Source organism: Benincasa hispida, chromosome 1 (genome assembly GCF_009727055.1).
Source record: "Benincasa hispida cultivar B227 chromosome 1, ASM972705v1, whole genome shotgun sequence".
Lineage (NCBI taxonomy): Eukaryota > Viridiplantae > Streptophyta > Magnoliopsida > Cucurbitales > Cucurbitaceae > Benincasa > Benincasa hispida.
The window spans coordinates 7,276,259-7,302,125 of NC_052349.1; the positions used below are offsets into that span (position 1 = coordinate 7,276,259).

A 25,867-nucleotide genomic window follows, 5' to 3' on the forward strand; every position below is an offset into this window, starting at 1 on the left:
ATTTTAAAAAATAACTAAAATGTTAATTTTTGTAAGCAAGCTATGAATCATTGATATTTGACGTTGTGGACTAATTAGGTAATACAACTAAAGTCTCATTTAGTTTTTTGTTTTTAAAATTGTGTCTATAAATACTTCTCCTACTTCTAGTAACCATTTAGATCTTGTTTGATAACTATTTGATTGTTAACTTTTTTGTTTTTAAAAATTAAGCCTATAGATGCTACTTACATCTCCAAATTTATTCATTTCTTATTTACTTTTTACCAATAATTTAAGAAACTAAGCCAAATTTTGAAAACTAAAAAAAAGTAGTTTTATTATTATTATTTTTTAATTTGGCTAAGAATTCAACTATTGTACTCAAGAAATGTGCAATTTATTATAAGAAATGCGGAGGAAACAGACTTAATTTTCAAAAACCAAAAACAAAAAACGAAATGGCTATCAAACGAGCTTTAGTTTTTTCTTTTTTTTTTTATTTTTGATACTTAAGCCTATAAACACTCATTCCATCTCTAAATTTCTTGATTTGTTATCTAACTCTTATTAATATATTTAAAAATCACACCAAATTTTGAAAACGATAAAAAAATAGTTTTTAAAATTTGTTTTTTGTGTTAGATTTGGCTAATAATTCAATTTCATACTAAAAAAATATGAATATCATTGTAAAATTTGAGAGGAAATAAGCTTAAACCAAACCGAACCAAAATAAAATATTATACTTTTAAATGTCAATCATTCAATCCTGATTACAAAACAAATATAAAGATGATTGAATTACAATTTTAGTCCTTAACCTAAGAAGAATGTTTGAATTAGTTTCTATTATCATGGTTTAAATGCTAGAATTTAGTCCTATAGTATGAAAACCGAATCTTCATAAATAATCTTTTTTTAAGAACTATTTATAAAAACTTTATAAAATAAAATTCTAAGTATAAACCATAGAACATTCTAACTTTGTCCGAATCATCACAGTAGTTAAATATTGGGTCATATTTCAGGCTTTCATGTAGGGCAGCCCAATACAGTTCAGGCTTTCATCAGGCCCAATTCACAGTTCAATTGGAAAAAGAGGCCCAATTACTTGTACTAAGCCCAAGTTTACGTTGGCGTAAGTTAGCATCGGTCGCTCGCTGTCGGAGTCGGCGCGCGGTCAGAACACAAAGCCATAGCTTAGCTTCCTTCCACTCTCATTTTTACTTCAAATAGAAAACCAAAATTTCCATCAAATTCCATCATCAGTCCTTTCCTTTCCCTCTCTTTCTTCTTCCTATTCAAAAAGGGTTCCGCGCCATACCCAGATTCTTGTTTACAACATTCTCTCTTCCACCTACCTTCATTTCTCTCCTTGCCGTTCTTCTGGTTGGCCCTAATTTCCTAAGGAATATGCCGAGGGAGATCATCACTCTGCAAGTTGGACAATGTGGGAATCAGATCGGAATGGAGTTCTGGAAGCAGCTCTGCCTCGAGCATGGAATCAGCAAAGAGGGTATTCTTGAAGATTTTGCTACTCAGGTCCTTGCTTTGCTTCTCTTCTTCATACACTGTTGTACTTTCTTTTAATTTATTTATACGTGTAATGTATTATGCACGTACGAGCGTCAGTGTGTTCGGTTGCTTGGAAAATTGGAGGAGAGTGGAGGAAATGGACTGTGTAGGCTGTATGATGATATATAAACATATAACCGCATTTTTGGATTGTGTTCGTTGTAGTATTTTAGATGTTAAGTGAGGAATTGCCTTATAAGGGTTTTAACCAACAAGAATTGACGGTGATTGGGGAATTCGCTTGCAATTTTCTCCGGTTTCGACTGCGCTGACTTCTTTTGAGTGATCTTGTGGAAATGAGCTTACGCGAAGGGGTTATTGACAGCACTTGGTCAATGGGGCGTTAGTGGGAGAGATGTGCTTAGTCTTTGGCGCAATCCACTATTGTAACGTTATCATAAGTTCATAACTTTGGATCAGATTCTCTGGTCTTCATTTTAACTCCACCATTCAACATGAATGATTTTGCTCCATTTCTATCTGCACCTCAGTTTCTTCTCAGCAATGCTTTACTGTGCTCTACATTTATACAGTTTCCAGCTCTTATCATACGGCAGAGGTTTTATTAAGAGCCAAGAGATTATGGGTTATGTATATTAGTAGTAACTGGGCGACAAATGAATCAAGCCACTCCTTTGATCTTAGACATGTATAGTATGTTGTATAGATAAGCTACAAATACATTTCACTGGAACTTGGAAGGACGTAAACATATTGTATATTATGCAGGGAGGTGACCGGAAAGATGTATTCTTCTATCAAGCTGATGATCAGCACTACATACCAAGAGCTTTGCTTATTGACCTGGAGCCTAGGGTCATCAATGGTATCCAGAACAGTGAATACCGAAATCTCTACAACCACGAGAACATCTTTGTTTCAGACCATGGAGGTGGTGCTGGAAATAACTGGGCCAGTGGATATCATCAGGTTTTCTTTTTTCCGATATCTTTTCCTTTTTAGTTTTGAAATTCTCAATAGTGAAACATGCTGATATTCCCTCTATGATCTAAAATATGTACACAACAAAGTTACGTGCTATGCTTAGAATTCTATGCTGTCTATGTGGTATCTTTTTGACATTGATTTGAAGACACAATCAGGGAAAGGGTGTTGAAGAGGATATCATGGATATGATTGACAGAGAAGCAGATGGAAGTGACAGCCTTGAAGGTTTTGTTCTATGCCACTCAATTGCTGGAGGGACAGGATCAGGTATCTTCTGCACTTCCCTCTAACCTTTCCTGATTTCTTTATTATTAGTTTTATTTCTGTATTGGGAAAATGATAATGGGAAGGCATTGCAGTAAGGTAAGATTGAGACAGATTTTTATGTTCATTTTTCTTTCTAAATTTATCCAGATTTTCAATCTTCTATAAACATTTGATCCAGACAGTTTTGTGTACCGTGTGCAAATGTATTTTTAAGTTAAGAAACTGGCCAAGTTAATTCAGGATTTGCAGCAATGAAGAATCCTAATTTTGGTTTATGATAGTTCTTGATTCTTCAGAACTTGGATGATTGATAGTGATTGGTTCGCGGACAAATTTGGAGAAAAAAAGACAAGAAAAGAAGGAGGAGGCCTACTTCTCAATTTTAGGGATCTAATCATTTTATCTCTAGTGACAAAGTTGTGCAAATATGCATTCTTTCATAATCAAAAGAGAATATATTAGAATAAGTAAAGATTAGCAGGAGTTCTGAGGACTAGAAATATGTAATTCAGTTTTATCACTTGATACAATGCAGGCATGGGTTCGTATCTCCTGGAGACTCTGAATGATCGCTACAGCAAAAAACTGGTTCAGACGTACAGTGTTTTTCCTAATCAGATGGAAACTAGTGATGTTGTAGTCCAGCCTTACAACTCACTTTTGACTTTAAAGCGACTAACACTCAATGCTGATTGTGTTGTTGTCCTTGATAATACTGCCTTAAATAGAATAGCTGTAGAACGCCTTCATCTATCAAATCCAACTTTTGCACAAACAAACTCCTTAGTATCTACGGTAATGTCAGCTAGCACAACCACTTTGAGATACCCGGGATATATGAACAATGACTTAGTTGGACTTCTGGCCTCCCTAATTCCAACACCAAGATGCCATTTTCTAATGACAGGATACACACCACTCACGGTTGAGCGCCAGGTATTTTTCTCGGTGCTTGCAACTTATTTATATTATACAGTTTCGTTATCCCCCAACTATACTTTTTTTAGCATCACCAGTGCAATTGTTACTTGTACAAATCCACAATTTGGTTAAAGTTGTGTCTTCTTTACGCAGATCTGTGTTTCACATCTTTTATTATCTCATTGTTGTAAATGTCAGTTTTTTTACGTAACCATTTTTATTTCTGATGATTTATCATTTGGCATGATTTGCTTGTAAGGAAGTTTCTAGCAATGGATAATCAAAGTTGTGGATCTTCTTTTCAGGCTAATGTGATCAGGAAAACAACTGTCCTTGATGTCATGAGAAGACTTCTGCAGGTAAGAGTTTTTGGTTGATCTTATTTTTAAGGGGGAAAAACCCCAATTTGTGCCTTTCATCTGACGTTATGACATTTTCTGCTCATTTACAGACAAAAAATATTATGGTCTCCTCATATGCTCGAACAAAAGAAGCTAGTCAAGCAAAATACATATCAATATTGAATATCATACAGGGAGAAGTGGACCCTACACAGGTACTGATGATTAAACCGCTTGAAATAGAAAAAGGAAAAACAATTGGTTTACTGCAAGTTTGCTATGGATGTATTTTGATGTTTTCATTATGCTACAGGTTCATGAAAGTTTGCAGAGGATACGTGAAAGAAAGCTTGTGAATTTTATTGAGTGGGGCCCTGCCAGCATTCAGGTTTCTTTCAACAGTAAAATCAGTATATTTTGATATTCCAATTTCATAGTTACTTTTCTGTGTAGATTCATAAGAACATATATGCTGGCTCGTTTTAGGTTGCACTCTCACGGAAATCACCATATGTCCAAACTGCCCATAGAGTAAGACACTACAGATCCCTTTTTAACTTCCTCTCAGTCTGTATTAATTTAATGTCTTGGCTTTTCTTTATTTCTAAATTTCAATCTCAGTCATCTGTTTTATTTCTAAATGCTCACTAGAAGAAATGATTTTCAGGTCAGTGGTCTTATGTTAGCTAGCCATACAAGCATCCGGCACCTTTTTAGCAAGTGTTTGAGCCAGTATGAGAAGTTGAGAAAGAAGCAAGCCTTTCTTGACAACTATCGGAAGTTCCCAATGTTCGCTGTAATATTTCTGTTCCCATATTTTCTGCTCTAATTGAAAATTTATTGTTTATTCATTCTAGTTGAACATCTTGTGTCAGGAGTAAATATTGTAACAAATTTTGGTTAATCTTGTAGTAGTTAAGACGTTTAATTGTTTATCCATTCTGGTTGACATCTCATGTCATGTATAAATATTACAACAAATTTTGGTTAATCATGTATTAGTTAAGACAAGCCGTGTTGTGTACACTACATGATTGGTCTAGTGGATTTGTGCTGTCCTCATGAATTGTTCAATCGGTCAAAGTCTAAAATCGAAACAAACAATTACCATTGGACAGGACAATGACCTCTCCGAGTTTGATGAATCAAGGGATATAATTGAAAGTTTGGTTGATGAATATAAGGCTTGTGAGTCGCCAGATTATATCAAATGGGGAATGGAGGTCAGTATACCTGTATATCTTCAAACTGCTTCATTTCCTACGAAGAATAACGAAGAATAAAACTCAATTATATATTCTTTTATGATGCAGGATCCCGACCAGATTCTTACAGGAGAGGGAGATGCATCGGGAACAGCAGACCCAAGTTTGGCCGTCTGACAAGACAAATAAGGTGCAATGGATTTATTTTTGGTTGCAACGGAGGATGCTTTGACTTCTAATTTTGTTCCATGCGTGTTTAACCCTAGTAGTCTGATATGTTCATTGGCATCCTCCGACCTAAGTATGGCCTTGACTGCAAAATATCTTTGAAGATACGTGCAAATTTATAAGGTGACAAATTGCCAGCTGGTCTTCTAGAATTTAAATATATGGAAGAAAATATCCTTTCGGTATCAATTTCTAGTTCTTTTTGTGGAGAAATATGATCAAGCTGGACAAACATTATTTAATCATTAGAAGGAATATGCGTATATGGCACTAGTATAAATTAATATTTCATATGGAAATCCGCCCCTTTCCAATACCTAGACCCAAATAAACATACACCCTTGCACATATATGCACGCATGCACACATAATCACAAAAAGACAACTAATTTTAGATTTTGTATTATGCTGTCGCTTAACTGTTACTCCTACCATATTCGCCTTTAGTCAGTGACAAGTCCATACATTTGTGATAGCGCTTTCCTTTATACTACCCTAGATGATTGACTGCTTGAATTTCCTAACTGCAGGTCATGATAATGGAGGTTGTACCCGTGTGATTTTTTGTCTTTTATTTTTATTAACTATACAATCTGAAAATACAGATTCTCTCTGTATTGGTTTGTTAACGTAGGGGTCAGACTCCCACTATTCTAATCGACACGCAATCCATTTAGGTCTTCCATTTGCGTCAATGAGGTGTCTTTTGTTTGTATGTTTTGGGACCGTTTGTGTGATGAAGAGTGAGGCTTGTGGCATTGGCATCATAGTTGAGAACAGCATTGTTCATCCTACCATCCACATGTGGTAGGCCTTTCTTACTTTAACATTGCATGTGATGAGATTGTGTGCCATATTCTACAGACCCCATGCTTGATTGAGAATCTTGAACTTTTCCTTCAAGTTGTTAACAGTGGTTGAGGATTATTCCATTCTCACTTGCAGATTACTGGCATTCTGTTCCAACCTAAAACATTCAGTTATAGAATGATTGCCAGGTATTACCTATTCCCAATCCTCCATTGACTGATAATATTGCTTCATACAGTTCGCCGGTCTGGTTGTCAATTGATTATTTTGAATTTTGAAATTTGAAATGTGTTATTTTATGGAGAATCCATAAATGACAATACCGACAGATGTTGCCTGGCTTGTGGGGTTAAAGGGATTGTTTGGCTTAGGTTGTTTTGTTGTTTTCTTCAGTGTAATAGAAGCTTTATATAAAATCTATTCGAAATGCAGGGTTGGCTGGAGGAAAGAGCAGTCTACGTCCATGATTGAAACATATACTGATTTTTATGGACCATTATTTTCAAATTGCATATTGAATGAATGGGATGGTGGGAGTAATCTCTAACTGGTTTTTGAGATTGATGATTGAGTGGGTTTGTAGAGAGTGTTTGAACCTGATCGCTGATTATTAATGGAAGAATGATTTTAGTTATTTTCAAAAAAATTCATCTATTAAAATAAATTAATGTAAATTTTAAGTTAGATGATAAGTTGGGATAGCTAATAAAAGTGAAATTGCTACTCAAGATTCCTTTTTTATCCTATTCAAATGGATGGAATTCCAATCTCTAGTACAATAATCAAGAAGAGGATGAGATTGACATCAGATCCCAACAATATTTCTCAATTAAAAAAAAAAAAAAAAAAGGTGTAACATTAAGTAGAAAGATCTTTATCAATGTAAAAAGATTATTGCTTATCTTCCATATGAAGTAACAAAAGAACATTTCAAAATAGGAATAAATGCTATTTTAATCTCTATACTTTTAATTGGTTTATTTTAATTCTTTAGACTTTTAAAGGATTCATTTTGATTATTGTACTTTTACTACTCGGTATGGATAAAAATGGTTGATTTTTAAAAATAAAAAAAGATATTTTATAATTATATGAATAAACTAAAATTGAAAGTATTTAAAAATTAAACCTTTGAAGTATAGGTATAATGCAACAAGAAAGCTTTATATAGCCGTTAATATTAGTTGGCAACTTGAAATTGTAAACGTTAAGGTTCGGGATGGGACCCACTTATGCACAGTTTTGATTAACTAATGAATGGGTGCCAACTAATTGGACAGACTGTCAGTTTGGGCCCATCACATGGCCTTCTAATCAAAATAATTCCAAAAATTCAATACAATTTTATATGGTTTAACCAAATAAATTAAAAGTCTAGTGCCTTTTTTCTTCTTTCCGTCAACCATTATTGAACTTCCGATCTTTAGAGACGGAATACGTGTTAATATTACTGAGTGAAGCTCATTTTATCTAAAAATCTAGTATTCATCATTTGAAATTAAAAGTTAATTTTTTTAATTTTAATTGTTGTACTAATAAAATTAAAATTAGAAATAAAATAAAATTGAATGCTCTCCACAACAATAGTAATTTTAGTAATTTAGGTAGAACTTTGAATTTTTTTTTTCCATTTAAATTGCAATATTCTTAACATGAAAATAAATTGGAGATCAATTTTGAAATTCTTTATCAAATAATTTTAAAAATCAAATTTATCATATTAAATTTGAATTGTACCTATGTAGTTTTATATGACAATAAAAGAACAAATCCCACCAATCTAACCTACATATAAAATTTGTCATAATCTTCAAGATTCAATTTTTTTCTACGATTGTTTTATTTTAGTACAAATATGGACTAGAGATTTGAACATCGAATTTTAAGCAAAGTTAATTTTTAAAAGTTTTTCTTTTAATTCAACAACATGTAGTGTTGCAATTACTCAAACTTTGACATCTAAAATAGTTATGCTCATGTTAACCAATAGAAAATTGAAAAGAAAAAAATTTTATAATTCGTAAAAGATTTAAATTCTATTTTGGTCCCTGAACTTTGAAACTTGTTTTATTTTTATCCTTAAACTTTTAAAAAAAACGTCTATTCTAGTCCATAAACTTTTAAAAAAGTGCTTACTTTTGTCTATGCTATTAAAAATCTATTAATTCTTAAATAAAATGATGAAATAACTTGTATTTTTAGATGATTAGGCTGGTAAATAAGTTAGTCAAGCTAAAAAATCTAGATTTCAAATTTGAATTAGGTGGCAAAGCGTAGGATAACTTAAAAGTCATTTTATGTTAAGAATTTGACCATTAAATATTTTGGCATGTTAGTCGTTGGTATTTTATTTCACCTTCATTTTGCTCGACACATACTAGATGCAATTTCATAAAAAAAGTCGACAAAATCTTAATAAGAGACCAAAATAAACATTCTTTAAAAGTTCAATGATTAAAATAGTAATTTTTAAAAATTTAGAGATCAAAATAAAATAAGATTTAAAGGTTAGAGATCAAAATAAAATTTAAACTATCGAAAAAATAATTAATTTGAGATAGAATTTAGAAAATAAATAAATAAAGGAAATAGAAATTGTGGAGCCCGCTGATATTGGGATTGAGGAATAGGAAGGCAATTGGCACAGTGGGTTTTGCCGGTTTCTTCTCTATTGTCTCTCTCTATTTTTTTTTATATATAAAACGAAAACGAAATCACCACATTATCCTCCGCCCCACTACTCTCCTTCTCTCTCCTTCAACATTTTTTGATTTTGATCGGAGCTTTCACAGAAATTTGTTCCTCTGGAGAGGGAGACCACCATCCATCAATGGAGTCCTCCAATTCTACTTCTAGGGCTTTCTCCGGCCTCTTCACCTTCTTCGCTCTCATCTTCTTCATTCTTTCGCCGCTCGTTGACGCCGCCCCTGCTCCCGCTCCCGCTCCCGCTAGCGACGGTATCTACATTTACGATTTCTCGTTCTTCGCATTCTCCTTCCTCTTCTTCTCTCTTCTTTGTTGATTGAAATCGAATAATCTAGGTCTTTCTTTCGAATTAGGGCACGGAATAGAATAGGTTTCTTAATTTTGTAATTTTGTGTGAAAAAACAACAGGGACCTCCATAGACCAGGGGATTGCGTACGTTCTGATGCTGGTGGCGTTGGTTCTCACGTATCTCATTCACCCTCTCGATGCTTCTTCCTACAGCTTTTTCCTCAATTGAATCCCTAGGATTGTAGCAATGTAGCGCTGTTTGTGGATGTTTGAGAAGGAACGAGGCCCAACTTTCTTACTCTTTTTTGTGATAAATGTAGGCTTGAAAGGAATGTGCATATTGGGTTTCGTAGATTTTGATCAATTGCTCCATTTATTCATTGTTTATTCGATTACTTTTTCTTGTCATAATTTATTCAATGGATGGATCCATTTTGCAAAGCTTTTCAAGTCTGCCGATCTGTTTGATTGACATTTACAGACAGAATTCGAAGCCACCATTCTTTCTTCTCTTTTTTTTTTTTTTTTTTTTTTTCTCTATGAGATTTTGACCTCTACGTTGTGATTGAACTCTGTAAAGTGTTTAATTCAATGGCCAATGAACCTTCCGTGATGTAATGCAAAAAAACAATCAAAATAAGGAAGCAGAAAGAAAGCACGTTGAAATTCGAATAGGAAAATGGATCATCTTTTTCATGGATTTCACTATTATACCTACACCCATTCCAAGTTGTTTCGGTATTCATCTCCAGAATCCGATCAGATGCTTCAATCCTTCGTTCATATTCGTCTCCCAACTTAGGTCGACAAGTCCAAGTAGGAAAAAATTGCCAACTGATCTCGATGAAGGGACTAAGAATATCGACACAACTTGCCTACCAAGCGATCAGTTGGTAATAGGACAGGGAGGTCTTGTTCCTTGATAACCCGTCACAATGACACAATTTTTTGAGGAATTTAGGACATGCTTAAAATGACTAACTTTAAAAGCTCTTTATACGAAATTTAGAACATGCACTTACTTTAAAAGCTCTTTAAACACTTAGAAGATCGTTCTAAATAGACTCTTAATAAAACTATAAAAATTGAATCAGAACATATATACTATAGGGACAAAATAATTTATTTCTATTTATTTATTTATCCAAATTCTACTGAAAATCGATTTATCTACTTAAATTACAAGTATAAAGCATCTCCTCGATGTACATCTAAAATTGTGATTGAACAAAATGTTTGGTGAAAAAAATGGACAATATAAGATTGAGATCGGGGTTGATTTACTATGAGAGGGGGAAACCAAAAAAAAAAAAAAATCCGGTTTTTATTTCCTTAGAAGTTGCTGTCTAGCCATCCAAACGTCTTCGGCCTAATGAATCTGAGGAAAGGAGATTTCTTGAGAATTACATAGGGGCATACCAAGTGATTCCCCTCTATTCAATCATCGTTTCTTTTGGGTGTCTGTGATACAAAGCATACTTCATAACTTCGTAGAAGGAGACGACTATCCCGACAGAGGGACCAGCACGACCGACACGGGGACCAATTCCTGTAAACATGCCTCGGATTCTTCCATTCCTGTCCAAAGTAAACAGTTTCGGTCGATCAAATTTTGATCTGAAAAGCATAATGAAACTCATGGCAACAGAAGCATTGTATCATGTTTGTAACAAAATGGATTTGTTTAACAAGAGTTAGGGGTGGAAACAGTTCGGTTTGGTGGCAAACCGAATCAAATCGAATTTTCTAATATGTAAACCAAACCAAACCGGTTTGGTTTGAAATTCGGTTTTGATATTTTCAAAAAATCTATGTTATATTTCTTTAATTAAAAAACATTTTGGTTCGGTTCGGTTTTAAATTCGTTGTGTTCTTTAAATTAAAAACGGTTCGGTTTTAAATTCCGTTCTACTCTTTTTTAAAATATATATATTAGTTAAAACAGTGCGGTTTGGTTTCAAAATCGGTTTTCAAAATTGAAACCGAACTGAACCGAATTAATTCGGTTTCAAAATCTCTTCAAACCAGACAGAACCGCATTTTTCAGTTTCAATGACTTTTTGGTTTGGTTCGGTTCAATACGTTTTTAGAAACGGTTTGGTTTCTGCAGTTTGAATAGCCACCCCTAACAAGAGTAACCATAACTACTTGGTACTAAAATTTCTACTTGCCTCCAAATTTCTGCCAGAGTTGTTCTTGTAGTCATATTCAATGCCCTTTCAGGGTCTCTCTGCAAAATGCCAAAAGAAACACTAGATGACAACCAAATATGCAAATGCAGCTTTAATTCATGGGGTAGGGTGGAAAACTCCCTAAATTTTGATGAGAGAAGAAAATTTTCTACGATTTCTTAAACTAAGAATTAAGACATGGTTGTAATGTGGAGTCATAGAAATCCATATAGAGAGAAAAGGGTTGTAAGATATTCGAAGTCCGAAGATACAAGATAGCGGTTGTTCTCCAGCAAAAAAGGAAGGGGTTTCACATGAAACTTCAATTAATCATTCCTAGCCATTTCAGATACCAAAGTTCCACAAATCAACCAGATGCTGTGAAGGTTTTAATTATATACGTTAGATGGGTTTGAAACCAATGGGACTGACAGTGAACTTCAGCTCAATGGCAGCTGTAAAATCAACCTCTGATAAACTCAAGTGTAAAGGGAAGGCAAACCCACAATAAAAACTGTGGGGATTAGAAGCCTTGAATTAAAAAAACATAACTGTATGCTAAATGAAGCTTTAATAGAGACAGGAACCTCGATTTGCCTTCGAGTTTTAGCGACATCGAGTGGACATGTTGCAGCAGCTGCAAGACTTCCAGCAATAAAGCCAGCAGAGAAATTTGCACCAAGCACACTTGCTGCACTGGCTTCCTCACCAACTAGGCCTAGAATTTTCCTCCTCAACTGCAAAACAAGATGAACAGCAAAACAAATGAAAATCTTCAAACATACCAAAGTAAGGTATTGCCATAGCTAAAATGTGCTTTTCTCAAACAGCTTAGCAGAAATTTTCTCACAGGCTCAAGTGTTGCCCAACAGATAGCAGAGAATGGAACATCTCGAACAAGTTGAGCGCCAAGGCCAGTCCATAAGAGACGGTAGTTCTGTACTGTTGGAAAAGGAATCAATACCTTATTGAACCATACTAAACTTTTATGAAATTTAAGTACTTCAAATATCGGAATCATAAACTCTTCATCAAAGCATCATAAACAAACAGTATTGTGAAAGTACTTACAATCTTGAAGGCGATTACCCCTAATAGGGTTGACAACCTCAACCAACGTCTTCCATACTCCTGGAGGCTTAGTGCCAGTTTGTTTTTCTCTAAATGCCTAGGAGAGGAAAGGAAGACAAATATTTAAACTATGAGCTCGAGTTATGATATAAGCCTTGTAGCACATGGTCATAAATAAACCCAAGATCAATATGCATAGTTCTAAACCTGCATTCGAGTCCGCGCAAGTTCAACAGGGTAACATGATATAACAGCTAACGAGCGGGCAGTTGATCCTGCAACTAACGGAACATATGGAGTCAAATTCGGAGCATTCTTGGTGGTAAAATCTTCCATCAAATTGCGGAAGATATCATAACAAGGCATGTAGATCCCAACCTGGCAGGGATAGACAGGAGGAAGCAAAAAATCATTAACATTGTAATCCCTGAACAGAGATCTCAGCTAAAAAAAGTATCTAGGAGCAAACGTCAAGATGAGAAACATAGCCATCACCAACAAAAAAAAAAAAGACTCACGGTTGGCACAGCCAGAGTTAAGCTTGCATATGTGCCTCGCCACAACCTCCCAAAACCTTCCTGCAAAAAGTTCAGTTCTTAGTGCTATTGATACTATTACTAACTGATCAACCCTCAACAACAAAATAACATGTCAAATACACTAAACAAGACACGCAGGGATCAGAATAAGTACAGCTAGAAGCAACTTGATCCCCATGGCGCCCATTTATCTATGAGCCATATTCGAGAATAGACGTGTGAAAGAAATTAACCAACTCACATAGGTTAATCAGAGCTCAATCTTTTCATTAAATACTTCATTCCACTAAAACTATGAAAGCAATATTGTATCTATGAAACTTATGGATGATCTTAATTAGTATCAGTCTCTCAAGTCTCTCAACTAACCTGACGAATAACCTTGTTGAATACATCAAATGTTCCTGTGTACCGGTTGCACTCTGGAGAACAATTAGGTTCGAGGCCAACAAGAGAACGTGAGCTCGATACTGATGAACATCTCAAATTAGGAATCACCTAAGGAACAACCAACAAAAGTTTATCGACATTTCACAACAATTACTATAAGAGACTCTTTCTTGTACGCATCCACACAGACAATATGCAATGTGAGACAACCGTTACCATAATCGTAATGGACCTAGCCTCTTCCAGCTCATTGTAAAATTATCCAAAAATTGCATAATCTGTCTCATATAAAACATATTGAAACCAATGCAGAAAAACACACCGTATTCGATTCTAAGCTTGTCATCCGACATGGCCCTTGATAAGGAACTCCAGCAGCTTGTGCTTGCAACCTTGTCTGAAGAGACATAATCAAAGCAAACAATCAACTCAAATGTACTCACAAATATGCAACAGTTTGAAGTAAGTAAAGTGATTAGTGATTGAAACTACTATGTCTTCTAAAAAGAATGAAAGAAACTAAGAAATGGCATCCCCATAGAGCCTAATTCTCCGATACTGAAAATCCCCATTGCAAAATTCATAGAAATGCAACATACTTTGGCAACGTCGAGGGGATTAACGAGAATGGCAGAAACAACGGCGGCTCCAGCGGCGGAAAGGGATCTTTCTCCAAAACTCAAATTGGCATCAGAGAGACGGTGAGGCTGCTCCGAGGAGCCTTCTTTGCCGCTTCTGAAGATGGAAGCCGATACAGAAGAAACATTTCCCTCAAACTCAACCCGGGTCGATGAGCAACTCGTCCAAGAGGGTAAATCCGGCTTCAAACCCACCATATCTTCCTCTCTGCAACTGGGATTGAAGAACACGGAAGTAATTTCCGTTCCTCGCGATGTTAAAAATTGTGGGAAACGCAAATTTTCAAAGAAGAAAGCGTCTTACATATGACTTTTTGGCTGTTGGAGTCCCCAAATTAATGGGAAAGATGGGTCGACGAATTTGAATGAATGAGAAAGAAAATTGAGGCGGTTGTTGTATGTTGAATCGTTGATCAGAATGAAATCGAAGAGAAACATGAATTGGGTTCTCTAAAACGAATATGAAAACAGAGACATAATATATGATTTCATAATTTTGTGGGAAATTGTGCGTTGCCAAAGCAATTTCCACTGGGAACGAAGAGAGTTAACGCAAGAAGGGATTCGTGGCGTGGCGTGGACAGAAGGGCGCCAAGCAATTGGGTGGAGCAGTGGCAAGTCATACAAATTATTATTTTTATATGTTATATATTTTAATTGCAATCCAATGGAGTTGGGTTACATTTTCGAGTTGGATATTAAGTTGTTAAAGTTGTTTATAACAAACAAATAATGTTAGCATAAAAACTTTATATCTATATTGAATAGATAAACCCTAGAATCATTCATATGTCAATAATATATACATACCGGATTCCATTGAAAGATTGATGATGATTAAGTGGCGGCTATTGCCTTTCTCAACCAAACCAAAGCTTCAAATGCCTAACTGGGATCTCTCAATGGGATTTCTCTTTATATACTAGTTCAATTAGGGTTTCCATTAAACCTTAATTAACTAGTAGACTTCTACCCATTAAATCCATAATCTAGGACTTTAATTAATTAGATCACATAATAGGCCCAATCCAATAAAATAACCCATAAATTATTAATCCACATACATACCTCATACTTTAATTAAACATATTATTATTTAAATATGTCTAACAATCTCCCACTTGGGCTATGTCTGTGTATATAATTAGATCAGATAAACCTTAGGCGTGTATAAACAGGTTATTTCAATAATAGAAATCCCCTTTAGTTCAATCTGGTACATCTCCTGTATTAGCATGGAATCAAGGCGGCTTTCGTCACTACCCTTGTAACTAAACCTTCCTTGATCACCAATTCCAATACATTCAATGACATAGATAAAGTATGGATGGATAGCATGGAAACTACATGCAAAGTGATCTAAATCATGTCTGTTTTCAACTGGTCCAAATTCCTTAATGAGATCATTCTAAAAAACTTTATGCTAAACTGCATACATGATGAACGAGTTCAAATAATAAAACATAAACCATCAACTTTATTCTATATAGAAAATAAACAAAATAAGGTCAAAGAACATCCTTAATAACAAACTCCCACTAAACCGTGGAATCAGAAAAGTGACTAATACCCATGTGAGCAACATGCTCATGAAAAACTTTAGGTGCTAAACCTTTAGTCAATGGATCTGCCACCATAGAGTTTGTTCCTATGTGTTCTATCAAAATTTGACCATTCTGAACTTTTTCTTTAACAACCAGAAACTTACGTCTACATGCTTTGGCTTTGTGTTGCTTCTGTTGTTGTTGGAATACATCATTGCCGACTTATTGTCACAAAATAATTTTAGTGGTCTTTCTATGCCAACTACTATCCACAGCCCAGTGACAAAATTTTGCAACCATATTCCATGATTGGATGCCTCATAACATGCTATAAACTTCGCAACCATGGTAGAAGAAGCCATAAGTGTTTGTTTAACACTTTTCCAGGATGCAGCTCCTCCAGCCAACATGAAGATATAGCCTGAAGTGGATCGCAAAGTGTCTTGACATCCAGCATAATCAGAATAAGAATACTCAATGATCTCCAAAACTTCTGATCTTCGATAAGTGAGCATATAATCTTTTGTTCTCTGTAAATACCTCATAACCCGTTTGGCTGCTTTCCAATGATTCATCCTCGGGTTACTCAAATATCTGCCTAACACTCCAACTATGAACGCAATATCTGGACGCGTGCATACTTGAGCATACATTAGACTTCCAATGGTCGATGCATAAGGAACCTTTTGCATCTCCTTAGTCTCGAGTGTGGTCTTGGGGCATTGACCTAAATGAATTTTTTAACTTTTGGCGATCGGGGTATCTCCCGGCGCACAATCTTTCATGCCAAATCTACTCAAGATGTTTTCAATGTAGTTCTTTTGTGACAATCTCAAAATATCTTGAGAACGATCTCGCAGTATTTCAATTCCCAATACAAAAGAAGCATCACCAAGATCCTTCATCTCAAAAAAATTTTCGAGAAATCTCTTAGTGTCATGCAATAAACCTACATCATTACTAGCTATGAGTATGTCATCGACATATAACACCAGAAAGATTGATTTACTCCCACTAAACTTGTGATATACCCAATCTTCCATAATGTTCACCTCAAAACCAAATGAGGTTATCACTTCATGGAATTTGTGATACCATTGACGAGAGGCTTGCTTGAGACTGTAGATGGATTTCTTTAATTTGCACACCATAGACTTTGAATTACCAGATACAAAGTTTTCTGGTTACACCATATAAATCGTCTCATCAATGTTCCCATTGAAAAATGCAGTTTTTACATCCATCTGGTGTAGTTCTAAATCGAAGTGAGCTACAGTGCCATGATTACCCCAAAAGAGTCTTTCGATGAAACCGGAGAGAAAGTCTCTTTGTAATCAATGTCTTCCTTTTGAGTAAAACCCTTTGCAACAAGGCGAGCCTTATATCTTTCGATATTGCCATGTAAATCCCTTTTGGTTTTAAATATCCATTTACAACCTATGGGTTTCACTCCTGATGGAAGTTCGAAAAGTTCCTAAATGTCATTGTCTTTTTATGGATTTTATTTCCTCTTCCATAGCACTTATCCACTTTTGAAAGTTAGAACTTTGTAAAGCTTGTTGGAAGTTAATTGGATCATCTTCCATTACGCCTACATCATCCTGATGTTCTTGAAGAAACACAATATAATCATCTGGAATTGCTTTTCTTCTCTCTCTAGTAGATATTCTTAATGGCACTTCTTGAGGTTGTTGAGTTTGAACTTCAGGTTCAACAACGGGGACTTCAATGTTGTCTTGTTCTATAATTGGTTCAATAATGAAGTCGGGAATTGAAGCCTGAACATCATTTATAATCACATGAGGAAAAGAAACCAATTCCTCTTCAAAGACAACTTTCCTTATGTTATCTTCCCTCCCTCCAAACTCAACATCCTCAAGGAATCTAGCATTTTCTGTCTCAAACAATGATCTAGAAGTGGGATCATAAAACTTGAAACCCCGAGAATGCTCAGAATACCCAACAAAATAGCAGCTAATAATTCTTGAGTCTAATTTTCTTTCATTAGGCCTATAAGGCCTAGACTGGACAACCCCAAATGTGAAGATGCCTAATACTAGGCTTCTTTCCTGTCCACAGCTCATAAAGGGTTTTAACTACTGCTTTACTAGGTACCCTATTAAGGATATATGTTGTAGTCTTTAGTGCCTCACCCCAGAGGGATTCTGGTAGCGAAGAATGACTAATCATACTTCTTACCATATTCTTAAGTGTTCTATTTCGTCTCTCCGCTACACCATTCATGCTGGGTTTGCCAGGCATAGTGTATTGCGGGACGATTCCACATTCATCTAGGTATTTGGCAAAGGGCCCTGGATGTTGTTCACCTGATCCATCATATCTACCGTAATATTCACCACCACGATCAGATTTGACAACCTTAATTTTCTTTCCAAGTTGAAGTTCAAGGATTGAGACTTCAACTTTGAAAGACTTGAAAACGTCCAAGGATTGAGACTTCTCATGAATTAAATATAGGTACCCATATCTTGAATAGTCGTCTATGAACATAATAAAATATTATTGTCCATTCCAAGAGGCCATAGGGAATGGACCACAAATGTCTGTATGTATTAGTTCTAAGACATCTAAGCATTTGTTGGCACCTAATTTTCTTATGTTTGTTTGTTTTCCCTTAATACATTCTACACAAACGTTGAAGTTACTTAAATCAAGGGAATCAAGCATTCCATCTGACACAAGTCTCTGAAATCTCTGTTTAGAGATGTGACCTAAATGCTTGTGCCATAACATAGCAGAATTCTCATTTAATTTATGCTCTGTACCACATGAATTAGATAATAGGATCTTGTTAAATGAAGTAAAAGAATCAAGCATATATAGATTATCAATTAAAGAACTGATACCAATAAGCTTAGAATCTTAAAAAAGACTAACTTTATTATTTCCAAAAGAACAAGAAAAACCAAAATTTTCCAAACTGGAAATAGAAACTAAATTCCCTCTAAATGAGGGTACAAAAAAAGTCTCATTCAGATCCAAATAACAACTAGTTTTTAAAAGTAATCTAAAATTTCCAATAACTTCAACTGGAACTGCTTTGCCATCGCCCACATAGATGAATCTTTCAGCATCACTTGGCGGCCGGCTCCACAGGCAACCCTGCATTGATATACTTATGTGAGTAGTAGCACCAGAATCTACCCACCAAGTATTTGTAGGTACAGAAGCTAAATTAACTTCAGAACAAACCAAAGTAAGAAGTTTACCCTTCTTTACACGCCACTTGGCGTACTTGGGACAATCTTTCTTGAAGTGATCTTTCCTTTTGCAGAAAAAACAAGGATTTTTAGTAGCTTGTTTCTGTTTTTATTCTGCTGAGATGTCCCTTCTGCAATATCCACAAATTTTCTTTTCTTCTTATCACGAGAGCATGTTGCCAAATGAGCACTTTCTGTCCTTTCTCTCTTAATCCTATCTTCTTCTTGCACACATTGTGAGATAAGCTCATTAATACTCTATTTATCCTTTTGAGTATTATAGCTTATCTTAAACTGAGTGAATTGTGCAGGAAGAGAGATAAGTACCAGATGCACGAGTAAATTTCCATTTATCTCGATATCAAGTTCCTTTAATTTACCTGCGAGATTGGACATTTCCATAATGTACTCCCTTATGTTTCCATTGCCCTTATCCCTCATAGAAGTTAAAGAAGTCAAAAGACTACTTGCTTCCCCTTTTTTATTTTTAGCAAAATATTTCTCAATTTGAGCAAGGAACTTATTGGCATTTTCACTTTCCGTGATAGAGCCCCGAAAAGACTTTGGAATGGAGTGTCTAATGATCATCAAACACATGCGATTTGACCGTTTCCACTTCTTTATATTAGCCGTATTTGGTTGCTCCTCAATAGAAGTAGGTTTATCGGTCTTTAATGCAAGGTCCAAATCCATACACCCGAGAAGTATCTCTAGGCTTTCCTTCTAAATCGGGATTGAACCTAGATTTCCAGATATTTGAGTAAGACCAAGTGAAACAATAAATAATAAAACATATGCTCACAATTAAAATATAACAAAATAATTTCACATATGTGGTGTGCCCCTTTAACAAGATACCTAACAAACATTGATGTCCAGCCTTTGGGCAAAAACACCAACTGTAAATGGTACTTAATCAAAGTACTAACAATTAACTCTGTCAAAAAATAGCCTCTCTGGACCGACTATTTTTCACATGAGCAATCCTTATAATTGCCACATACTCATTACCACATACATATCCACAATTTGGCCAAATAATTATCTTCTTTTGGGCCGATAATTATCCGCATAAATTCATGAATATGCACATCTTATATTTTAGAATTAAATTAATCTAGATAACAGAGGCTACTTTGGTAACATATTATTTTGACCAACTCAATCTAAAATATGAGACACAATAATATGATAATATTATTGTACAAAAATGAGAGAGGAAGAACACCAAATAGTCTTTACCAATATTCACTTAATAATTGCATACACATAATACAACTAATGCACAAAACATGTGAATATCACTAAATATCATCAATCAAATTTAAACCATAGCATGATCAATGAATCTTGAATCCACAACATGATTATTCAAATCTTGACTTAAATCACTAATAAAACTTTAAATTCAAATTCAAAAACCTTATTAATTTAAAAGCTAGATTTAAATTCACTAAATTATCAATAATCAAGATCAAGAATCACCGGAAAAATCAAACAGGAAACACCGACCAAAATTTCACAAAATTATTCTCTTTCTCTACCGCAAATTTTAATCTCCAAACAGCAGTCAACACAGTATTCGTTTGCGGATTCCGTTGACATAATTAAATGATAAAGACTTATAAAAAAAAATGGTCGTTTCTGCACTATGCGTTTTTTTTTTTTTTAATTGAAACCCACTAAACCAAAGAACACATGTACTTTATTTTATTATTATTTTTTCTTTATAGCCAATGAATCTTGATTACTTTTTTGAGAAAATCTACTAAATTCATTGAATACTCCAACAATAACCCTTCGATTGCACATAAGTCACAATCTTCGGATTCCATTATCAAATTCATAAAATTGTTATGGCACAATGAGGGATTCAATTTTTTTTTCCTTTTTTTTAGAACTTTATTCTTTAATTCTTTAACCAAAATCAAAATTGAATCACAATCCCAATGGAACACAAATATAAACCAACAATGTAACATGAAAAACATGCTCTAATACCACTTGTTAGCATAAATACTTTATATCTATATTGAATAGATAAACCCTAGAATCATTCATGTCAAATTGTCAAGAATATATACATACCGGATTCCATTGAAAGATTGATGATGACTAAGTGGCGGCTATTGTCTTCCTCAACCAAAACTCCAAATGCCCTAACTGGGATCTCTCTTGGAATTAAGAAAGACTGAGTGCTTATTGCTTTGGTATATTGAAGACCATAGCCCTAAGGTTTTTAATTAGGGTCCCCATTAAACCTTAATTAACTAGGAATAGGCTTCTATCCATTAAGTCCATACTCAATTAGGAATCTAGGACCTTAATTAATTAGATCACGACCCAATCCAATAAAATAATCCAATGTGATAAATTATTAATCCACATATATAGCTCATACTTTAATTAAACATATTATTATATAAATATGTCTAACAAATAATTCTAACACAAAATCTTTTTTTTTCATCTAACCTAAGTACAATCAAATCATATCATCATAGAATAACACAAAATACAAGCTTTATTTCTAATAACAGAGAATCAAAACTATAGGTCAATAGTTCGGCACCAAAGACAAGAGTGAGTGATATACATGAATGAGATGGAAGGAGGAAGTGTCAACATAAATGAGATGAGATAGAAAGAAGAGAGCGGACGCAGTTTCAGTTTAATTGTTCAAGTGATTGTATTATTTGAACACTCATATTTATTAACAATAAATCTTTTCTTGGATGAGATATAATTTCAAAACCTAAACTTTGACATATTGCAATAATTTTTTTTAATAAAATTTTAAGTTTGTTGATTTGAACCTTATACTTGTAAATCTTGTAATTTTTACGCTTAATCAATTTTGGTCGAATTCATTCACTAATTTTAATGGAAGTCAAGTTAAACCATTCTATTTAAAACTTACTAATTCAAAAATAAAATAAAATAAAATAAAAAATCTAAAAGTTAATAAAGCTCGATCAATGTACACGATCAAACATGAAACAAATTTGGTAAAGTACACACATTTCAACAAATAACCAAATTTCAACTTTTGTGTAATTTCTCCCTAAAATTCCATCACTTTCAAGTACTATAGAGTAATTATATCCATTAATTATTCGTCTTTATCATTTTTTTAGCACAACAATTGTAATATGAGAGATTGGACCTTTGATCTCAATGACAAAAGGTCAAACCAATTATTATCGAATTAAGCTCATTTTAACATTGACGTAAAAAAAATATATATATATTAAAGATTGTGAAACTTTGTAGAATCAAACAGACATAAATAGGAAGAATATGCATTACTTTGCCAACCAATTTGAGTTTTATTATTATTATTATATTTTTTTTAGATCAAATTTGAGTGTAAAATAGAATAAAATGTAAATTCTATATTTTTGGGTGCTTGTTTTTGTGACAAATGTCAATGCAGTAACATTGGGCTGTTAGTGATAAATGGGCTCGGCCCAATCTTTCCATTTTTTAAGTCGGCCCACTAAAGCCCAAAAACTCGTGGCATTTTAGTCCAACTCGTAAAAGGAGAGATCAATCAACAAAATTTACGTATATTTGTATGATTGTAATTTTTTTAAATTTTTTTTAACCTGGGTGATTTAGTTCCAAACTTAACCTCAACTCTCACTAACCATTTTTAGTTGATAACTAATTTCTTTCATCGGTGTTAGCTAAAAAGTAGTTACTTATATATATAAAATTTGTAACATTATACGCCAACCTTTAGATGGTAAAATTTATTCTTTTATTAATAAACACAATTTTTTTAGTCTAAATTTGAATAAGGACTTCATTTTTTTAATCACAACTTAGAAAAACGTTTTTATTTTTTAACTTGAACTTAACTCACCATTTAAATCAGAAATAACTGTATTTCAAAATTACACATTTATATGTAAGCATAATTCAATTAATCAAAACATACCTCACCGATCAATGGGTCAAAAATCAAATTCTCGTCCTAAAAAAAGGAGATGGTTTGATTCTCCGATCTACATCGGTGTATGTGTATACATACATGCATGTAATTGATTTGTTGATGTATTGGGGATGGTATTATTATTATAGACCAAGAGTTCCTGAACGGGATTTGCTGTTCCACGTGGAAATTATAATGGCGTGTATGGTACTCACGAGTGTGGTATGGTCCATCTGATTACTCCCTTAGTTGTTTGTCAGACTTGAGACTTTTTTCTGTCTGTCAAATGGGCCTAATGGGCCTTGTTTTTGGTTTTTATTATTTTTTTTAAAAAAATTTAAATATCCCTATTTTTCACATCCTAACATTCACATTTATCTAATCCTACTGATAACTCACCCAGGTATATATATATATATATAATCTTATAAAAATGAAAATTCAATCAAATTTGTTGGAAATAATTTAATTATTTCTAGAATCCTTGTATTTTGTTCTCCATGTCACGAGTAAATCATTTGGGCTAGACTGTAATGATTGGGACATTGAATAGTATGATAAATTTTAGGATTTGATTTTGAAAAATGACAAGACCGATAAATAATAAGATTTATGTTAATTCACATGACATGCACACGACTACGAATTTTTAAATCCTTTGTAGGTTTTATTATTGATGAAACTACAATTATATGAAAAGTGTGGAAACTAAAAATAACCACGTTGCTCAAAATAACCATCATTTATTATTTATTTAGATTCTATTTAACGAATTAATCTCACTTGAATTAAATATCTAGATTTTTCTACCAAATTTATATTTTAAATATCTATATATTGTCGAATTTCATTTATCTAATTAAATTTTAAATTATTCAAATGTTTGAATTGTTTTTCATTATTTTATACATATTCTTAATAAATTAACCAATATTTTTTCATATTTTTTAAGGTTTAAATTGTATATGTTATTAGAGTCAATTGTATATATTTCATATTTAGTCACTATTTTAGCTGATGTTTTGATAATACTTGATTTGTCCTTAGTTGATTCGTATATTTGAAATATTAAATACAATGTAAGTGTAGAGTTTTATTAATGAACAATATATAAATACAGTGTAAGTGGAGAGTTTGATTAATAGTCGGGATATAAATACAATATAATTAGAGAGCTTGATTAATAAACAAATTAATCATATTATTATCTAATCGATCCAATTTCAAAACTAAAAATGGGTGTCGTTTCGTAATTTTGCCTTCTTTTGGAATTTGAATTTATTTTTAATATTCAAATTAGATTTTGATAACTAATTCACAAATTCATTTAAAATAAACTAATTTTTTCTTTATTTTTCTCCCCTTGATTCAAATTAGTCATCTGTTTTGATTTGATTTGATTTAACAACTTTAAAAAAATATTCAGAGTTAATCAATTTTTAATTTGTTTATCACCATTTTGATTTTAATTTATAATATATCTTTAGATTTTACATTATTTTATTATTTTTTTTATTATTTTAAATTCATATTAAATTTTTTTATCCTTATTAGGATTTTACTAAATATTTTATATATATTTTCATCTAACAAATTATATATTTCATTTAAATTTGATCATTTTTTGTATTTTTTTAATCGACTTTTATTCATCATCATCTTATTATATTATCATACTATTAATCTTTATTTTTTAAAAATAAATAAGTATTTACTTTTGCAATCTTGCTATTTTTTCTATGACTTTACAATGAGTTAGACTTTGTTGTTTTTGACATTTAAATAGATAAGTATTCATTTAAAATTTATCATTTCTTGTTGTTTTTGCAGATTTTGTGGTTGATGATGTTATAAATACCATGTAATTGTTGAAGCTTAAATGAAAATAGAGTGATAAGTACACTGTAATTCTAAATAAACGAGGAAGATAATTTTTCTCTCCTAAATTATATTTGAATTTATATTTTATTATCAAATTAGATTTTATCTAACTACTTATCGAATTAATCACAATAAACAAAAACTGCATGGTTTCTCTCTCCAATTTATATTTGAATTGATCTTTTATTATCAAATTTGATTTTTTCTACTAACTTTCAATTTGTTTAAATGTCGGTTACAAATTCAATTGTATATAAATATTTTTTCATTATTTTATACAATTTGTTACCAAATTAATTTGATATTTTTCTTTCTTTTTTTTTTCTTCATATTTTCAATGTTTTTAATTTTTCATATAGAATCACGTAAAAATAGTTTGTTGTACTTAAAAAGAAACTTATAAATGAGAATTAAATTTTATATATATAGTTTAGTTTATTATTAATATTAATATTAATATCTTTATTATTATTATTATCATCGTCGTCATCATCATCAAATAACAAAAAATTATAAATCTCATCTTCATTTTCTTCACTTAACTCTCTCCCAAATCTTTTTTTCTCCTTTTCAATCTCATGTTTGCAATCATTGGTTCAACAACTCTTTATTGAATTCCATCATCTTGGCTAACTTTTGACGACCACCCTCGTCAGGTCGCCAACCTTTTTTCGCTTGCACACATGTTTCTTGCTTTTGTTTCCTCTTTGAATATCGCTTTCAACAATGACATTATGAGATTGATAGTGTTTAAAGCTAGCTCTCAGGAACCTATAAGCAAAATGGTCACATAGAATGAAGATGACGAAACTCCTTACAACTGGTTTGATGTCAAATGCAATCACATTCCCGATAGTCTCGTCCTAAAGTTGTAATTCTTTCAAATACTCGCTTGTTAACAACAACTTCACTGGTCAAGCAACTTTGCTCTTTCTCACCTTGGAGAAAGTCTATCATTGTAGACATCCATAAGTTTTTATTGACGTTCACTGCTTGGTTGTCATCTTCCCTCGCATACACGTATTCTATAGGCAGCGTTAGACCATTTTGAGTAAGTTTTAATTTTTGCTTATGGAATGTTTAAATATTGTGAATTTGTGGTTCTAAAATGTTTAGGTAGGGTGTATTTGTGGAATTCGAGTTGTTTTTGAAGTAGTGTATCTTTACATTCTCGTTTGTAATTAATTTTATTGTTTTAGGGTA

The 25,867-nt window shown here is 33.1% G+C and overlaps 3 protein-coding genes across 8 annotated transcripts; 2 read left to right on the top strand and 1 right to left on the bottom strand.

Annotated features, from left to right (window-relative positions):
* Nucleotides 1-1,196: 1,196 nt before the first annotated feature.
* On the top strand, nt 1,197-6,923 carry LOC120067909 (tubulin gamma-2 chain). 6 transcript variants are annotated; one of them, XR_005479050.1, is made up of 15 exons: nt 1,197-1,524; nt 2,287-2,487; nt 2,661-2,772; nt 3,308-3,708; nt 3,999-4,052; nt 4,145-4,249; nt 4,348-4,422; nt 4,521-4,565; nt 4,702-4,830; nt 5,153-5,257; nt 5,348-5,429; nt 5,998-6,012; nt 6,145-6,274; nt 6,413-6,465; nt 6,710-6,923. XR_005479050.1 is itself a non-coding variant. In XM_039019544.1 (13 exons), the coding sequence occupies exons 1-11, from the start codon at nt 1,396-1,398 to the stop codon at nt 5,414-5,416; spliced, it is 1,425 nt and encodes a 474-aa protein (XP_038875472.1). In that variant the 5' UTR covers nt 1,197-1,395; the 3' UTR covers nt 5,417-5,429; nt 5,998-6,012; nt 6,102-6,261. The 6 variants fall into 6 exon arrangements, 3 of the variants coding, with proteins under 3 accessions (XP_038875472.1, XP_038875466.1, XP_038875484.1); XR_005479051.1 differs by lacking the exon at nt 5,998-6,012; XR_005479052.1 differs by lacking the exons at nt 5,998-6,012; nt 6,145-6,274.
* A 2,058-nt stretch (nt 6,924-8,981) lies between these two features.
* LOC120091602 (arabinogalactan protein 41-like) lies at nt 8,982-9,750 on the top strand. Its single transcript, XM_039049708.1, has 2 exons — nt 8,982-9,234; nt 9,392-9,750. Exons 1-2 carry the CDS (start codon nt 9,108-9,110, stop codon nt 9,499-9,501), a joined length of 237 nt encoding a protein of 78 aa, XP_038905636.1. The 5' UTR covers nt 8,982-9,107; the 3' UTR covers nt 9,502-9,750.
* Nucleotides 9,751-10,383: 633 nt separating this feature from the next.
* Nucleotides 10,384-14,696, bottom strand: LOC120091594 (mitochondrial carrier protein MTM1-like). Its single transcript, XM_039049696.1, has 11 exons — nt 14,386-14,696; nt 14,043-14,295; nt 13,766-13,840; nt 13,423-13,551; nt 13,033-13,092; nt 12,722-12,892; nt 12,515-12,611; nt 12,294-12,385; nt 12,031-12,180; nt 11,444-11,502; nt 10,384-10,850 (listed from the first exon to the last, which is right to left on the bottom strand). Exons 1-11 carry the CDS (start codon nt 14,517-14,519, stop codon nt 10,706-10,708), a joined length of 1,365 nt encoding a protein of 454 aa, XP_038905624.1. The 5' UTR covers nt 14,520-14,696; the 3' UTR covers nt 10,384-10,705.
* Between the last annotated feature and the right edge of the window lie 11,171 nt (nt 14,697-25,867).

Coding starts and splice junctions, on each gene's coding strand:
- LOC120091602 (XM_039049708.1), top strand. CDS start 9,108: ATGGAGTCCTCCAATTCTACTTCTAGGGCTTTCTCCGGCCTCTTCACC. Junction 9,235..9,391: donor TCCCGCTCCCGCTAGCGACG/GTATCTACATTT, acceptor AAAAAACAACAG/GGACCTCCATAGACCAGGGG.
- LOC120091594 (XM_039049696.1), bottom strand. CDS start 14,519: ATGTTTCTCTTCGATTTCATTCTGATCAACGATTCAACATACAACAAC. Junction 12,893..13,032: donor TAACTCTGGCTGTGCCAACC/GTGAGTCTTTTT, acceptor TATCCCTGCCAG/GTTGGGATCTACATGCCTTG. Junction 11,503..12,030: donor AAACTCGAAGGCAAATCGAG/GTTCCTGTCTCT, acceptor GGCATTTTGCAG/AGAGACCCTGAAAGGGCATT.
- LOC120067909 (XM_039019538.1), top strand. CDS start 1,396: ATGCCGAGGGAGATCATCACTCTGCAAGTTGGACAATGTGGGAATCAG. Junction 2,773..3,307: donor TGCTGGAGGGACAGGATCAG/GTATCTTCTGCA, acceptor GATACAATGCAG/GCATGGGTTCGTATCTCCTG. Junction 5,258..5,347: donor ATATCAAATGGGGAATGGAG/GTCAGTATACCT, acceptor TTTATGATGCAG/GATCCCGACCAGATTCTTAC.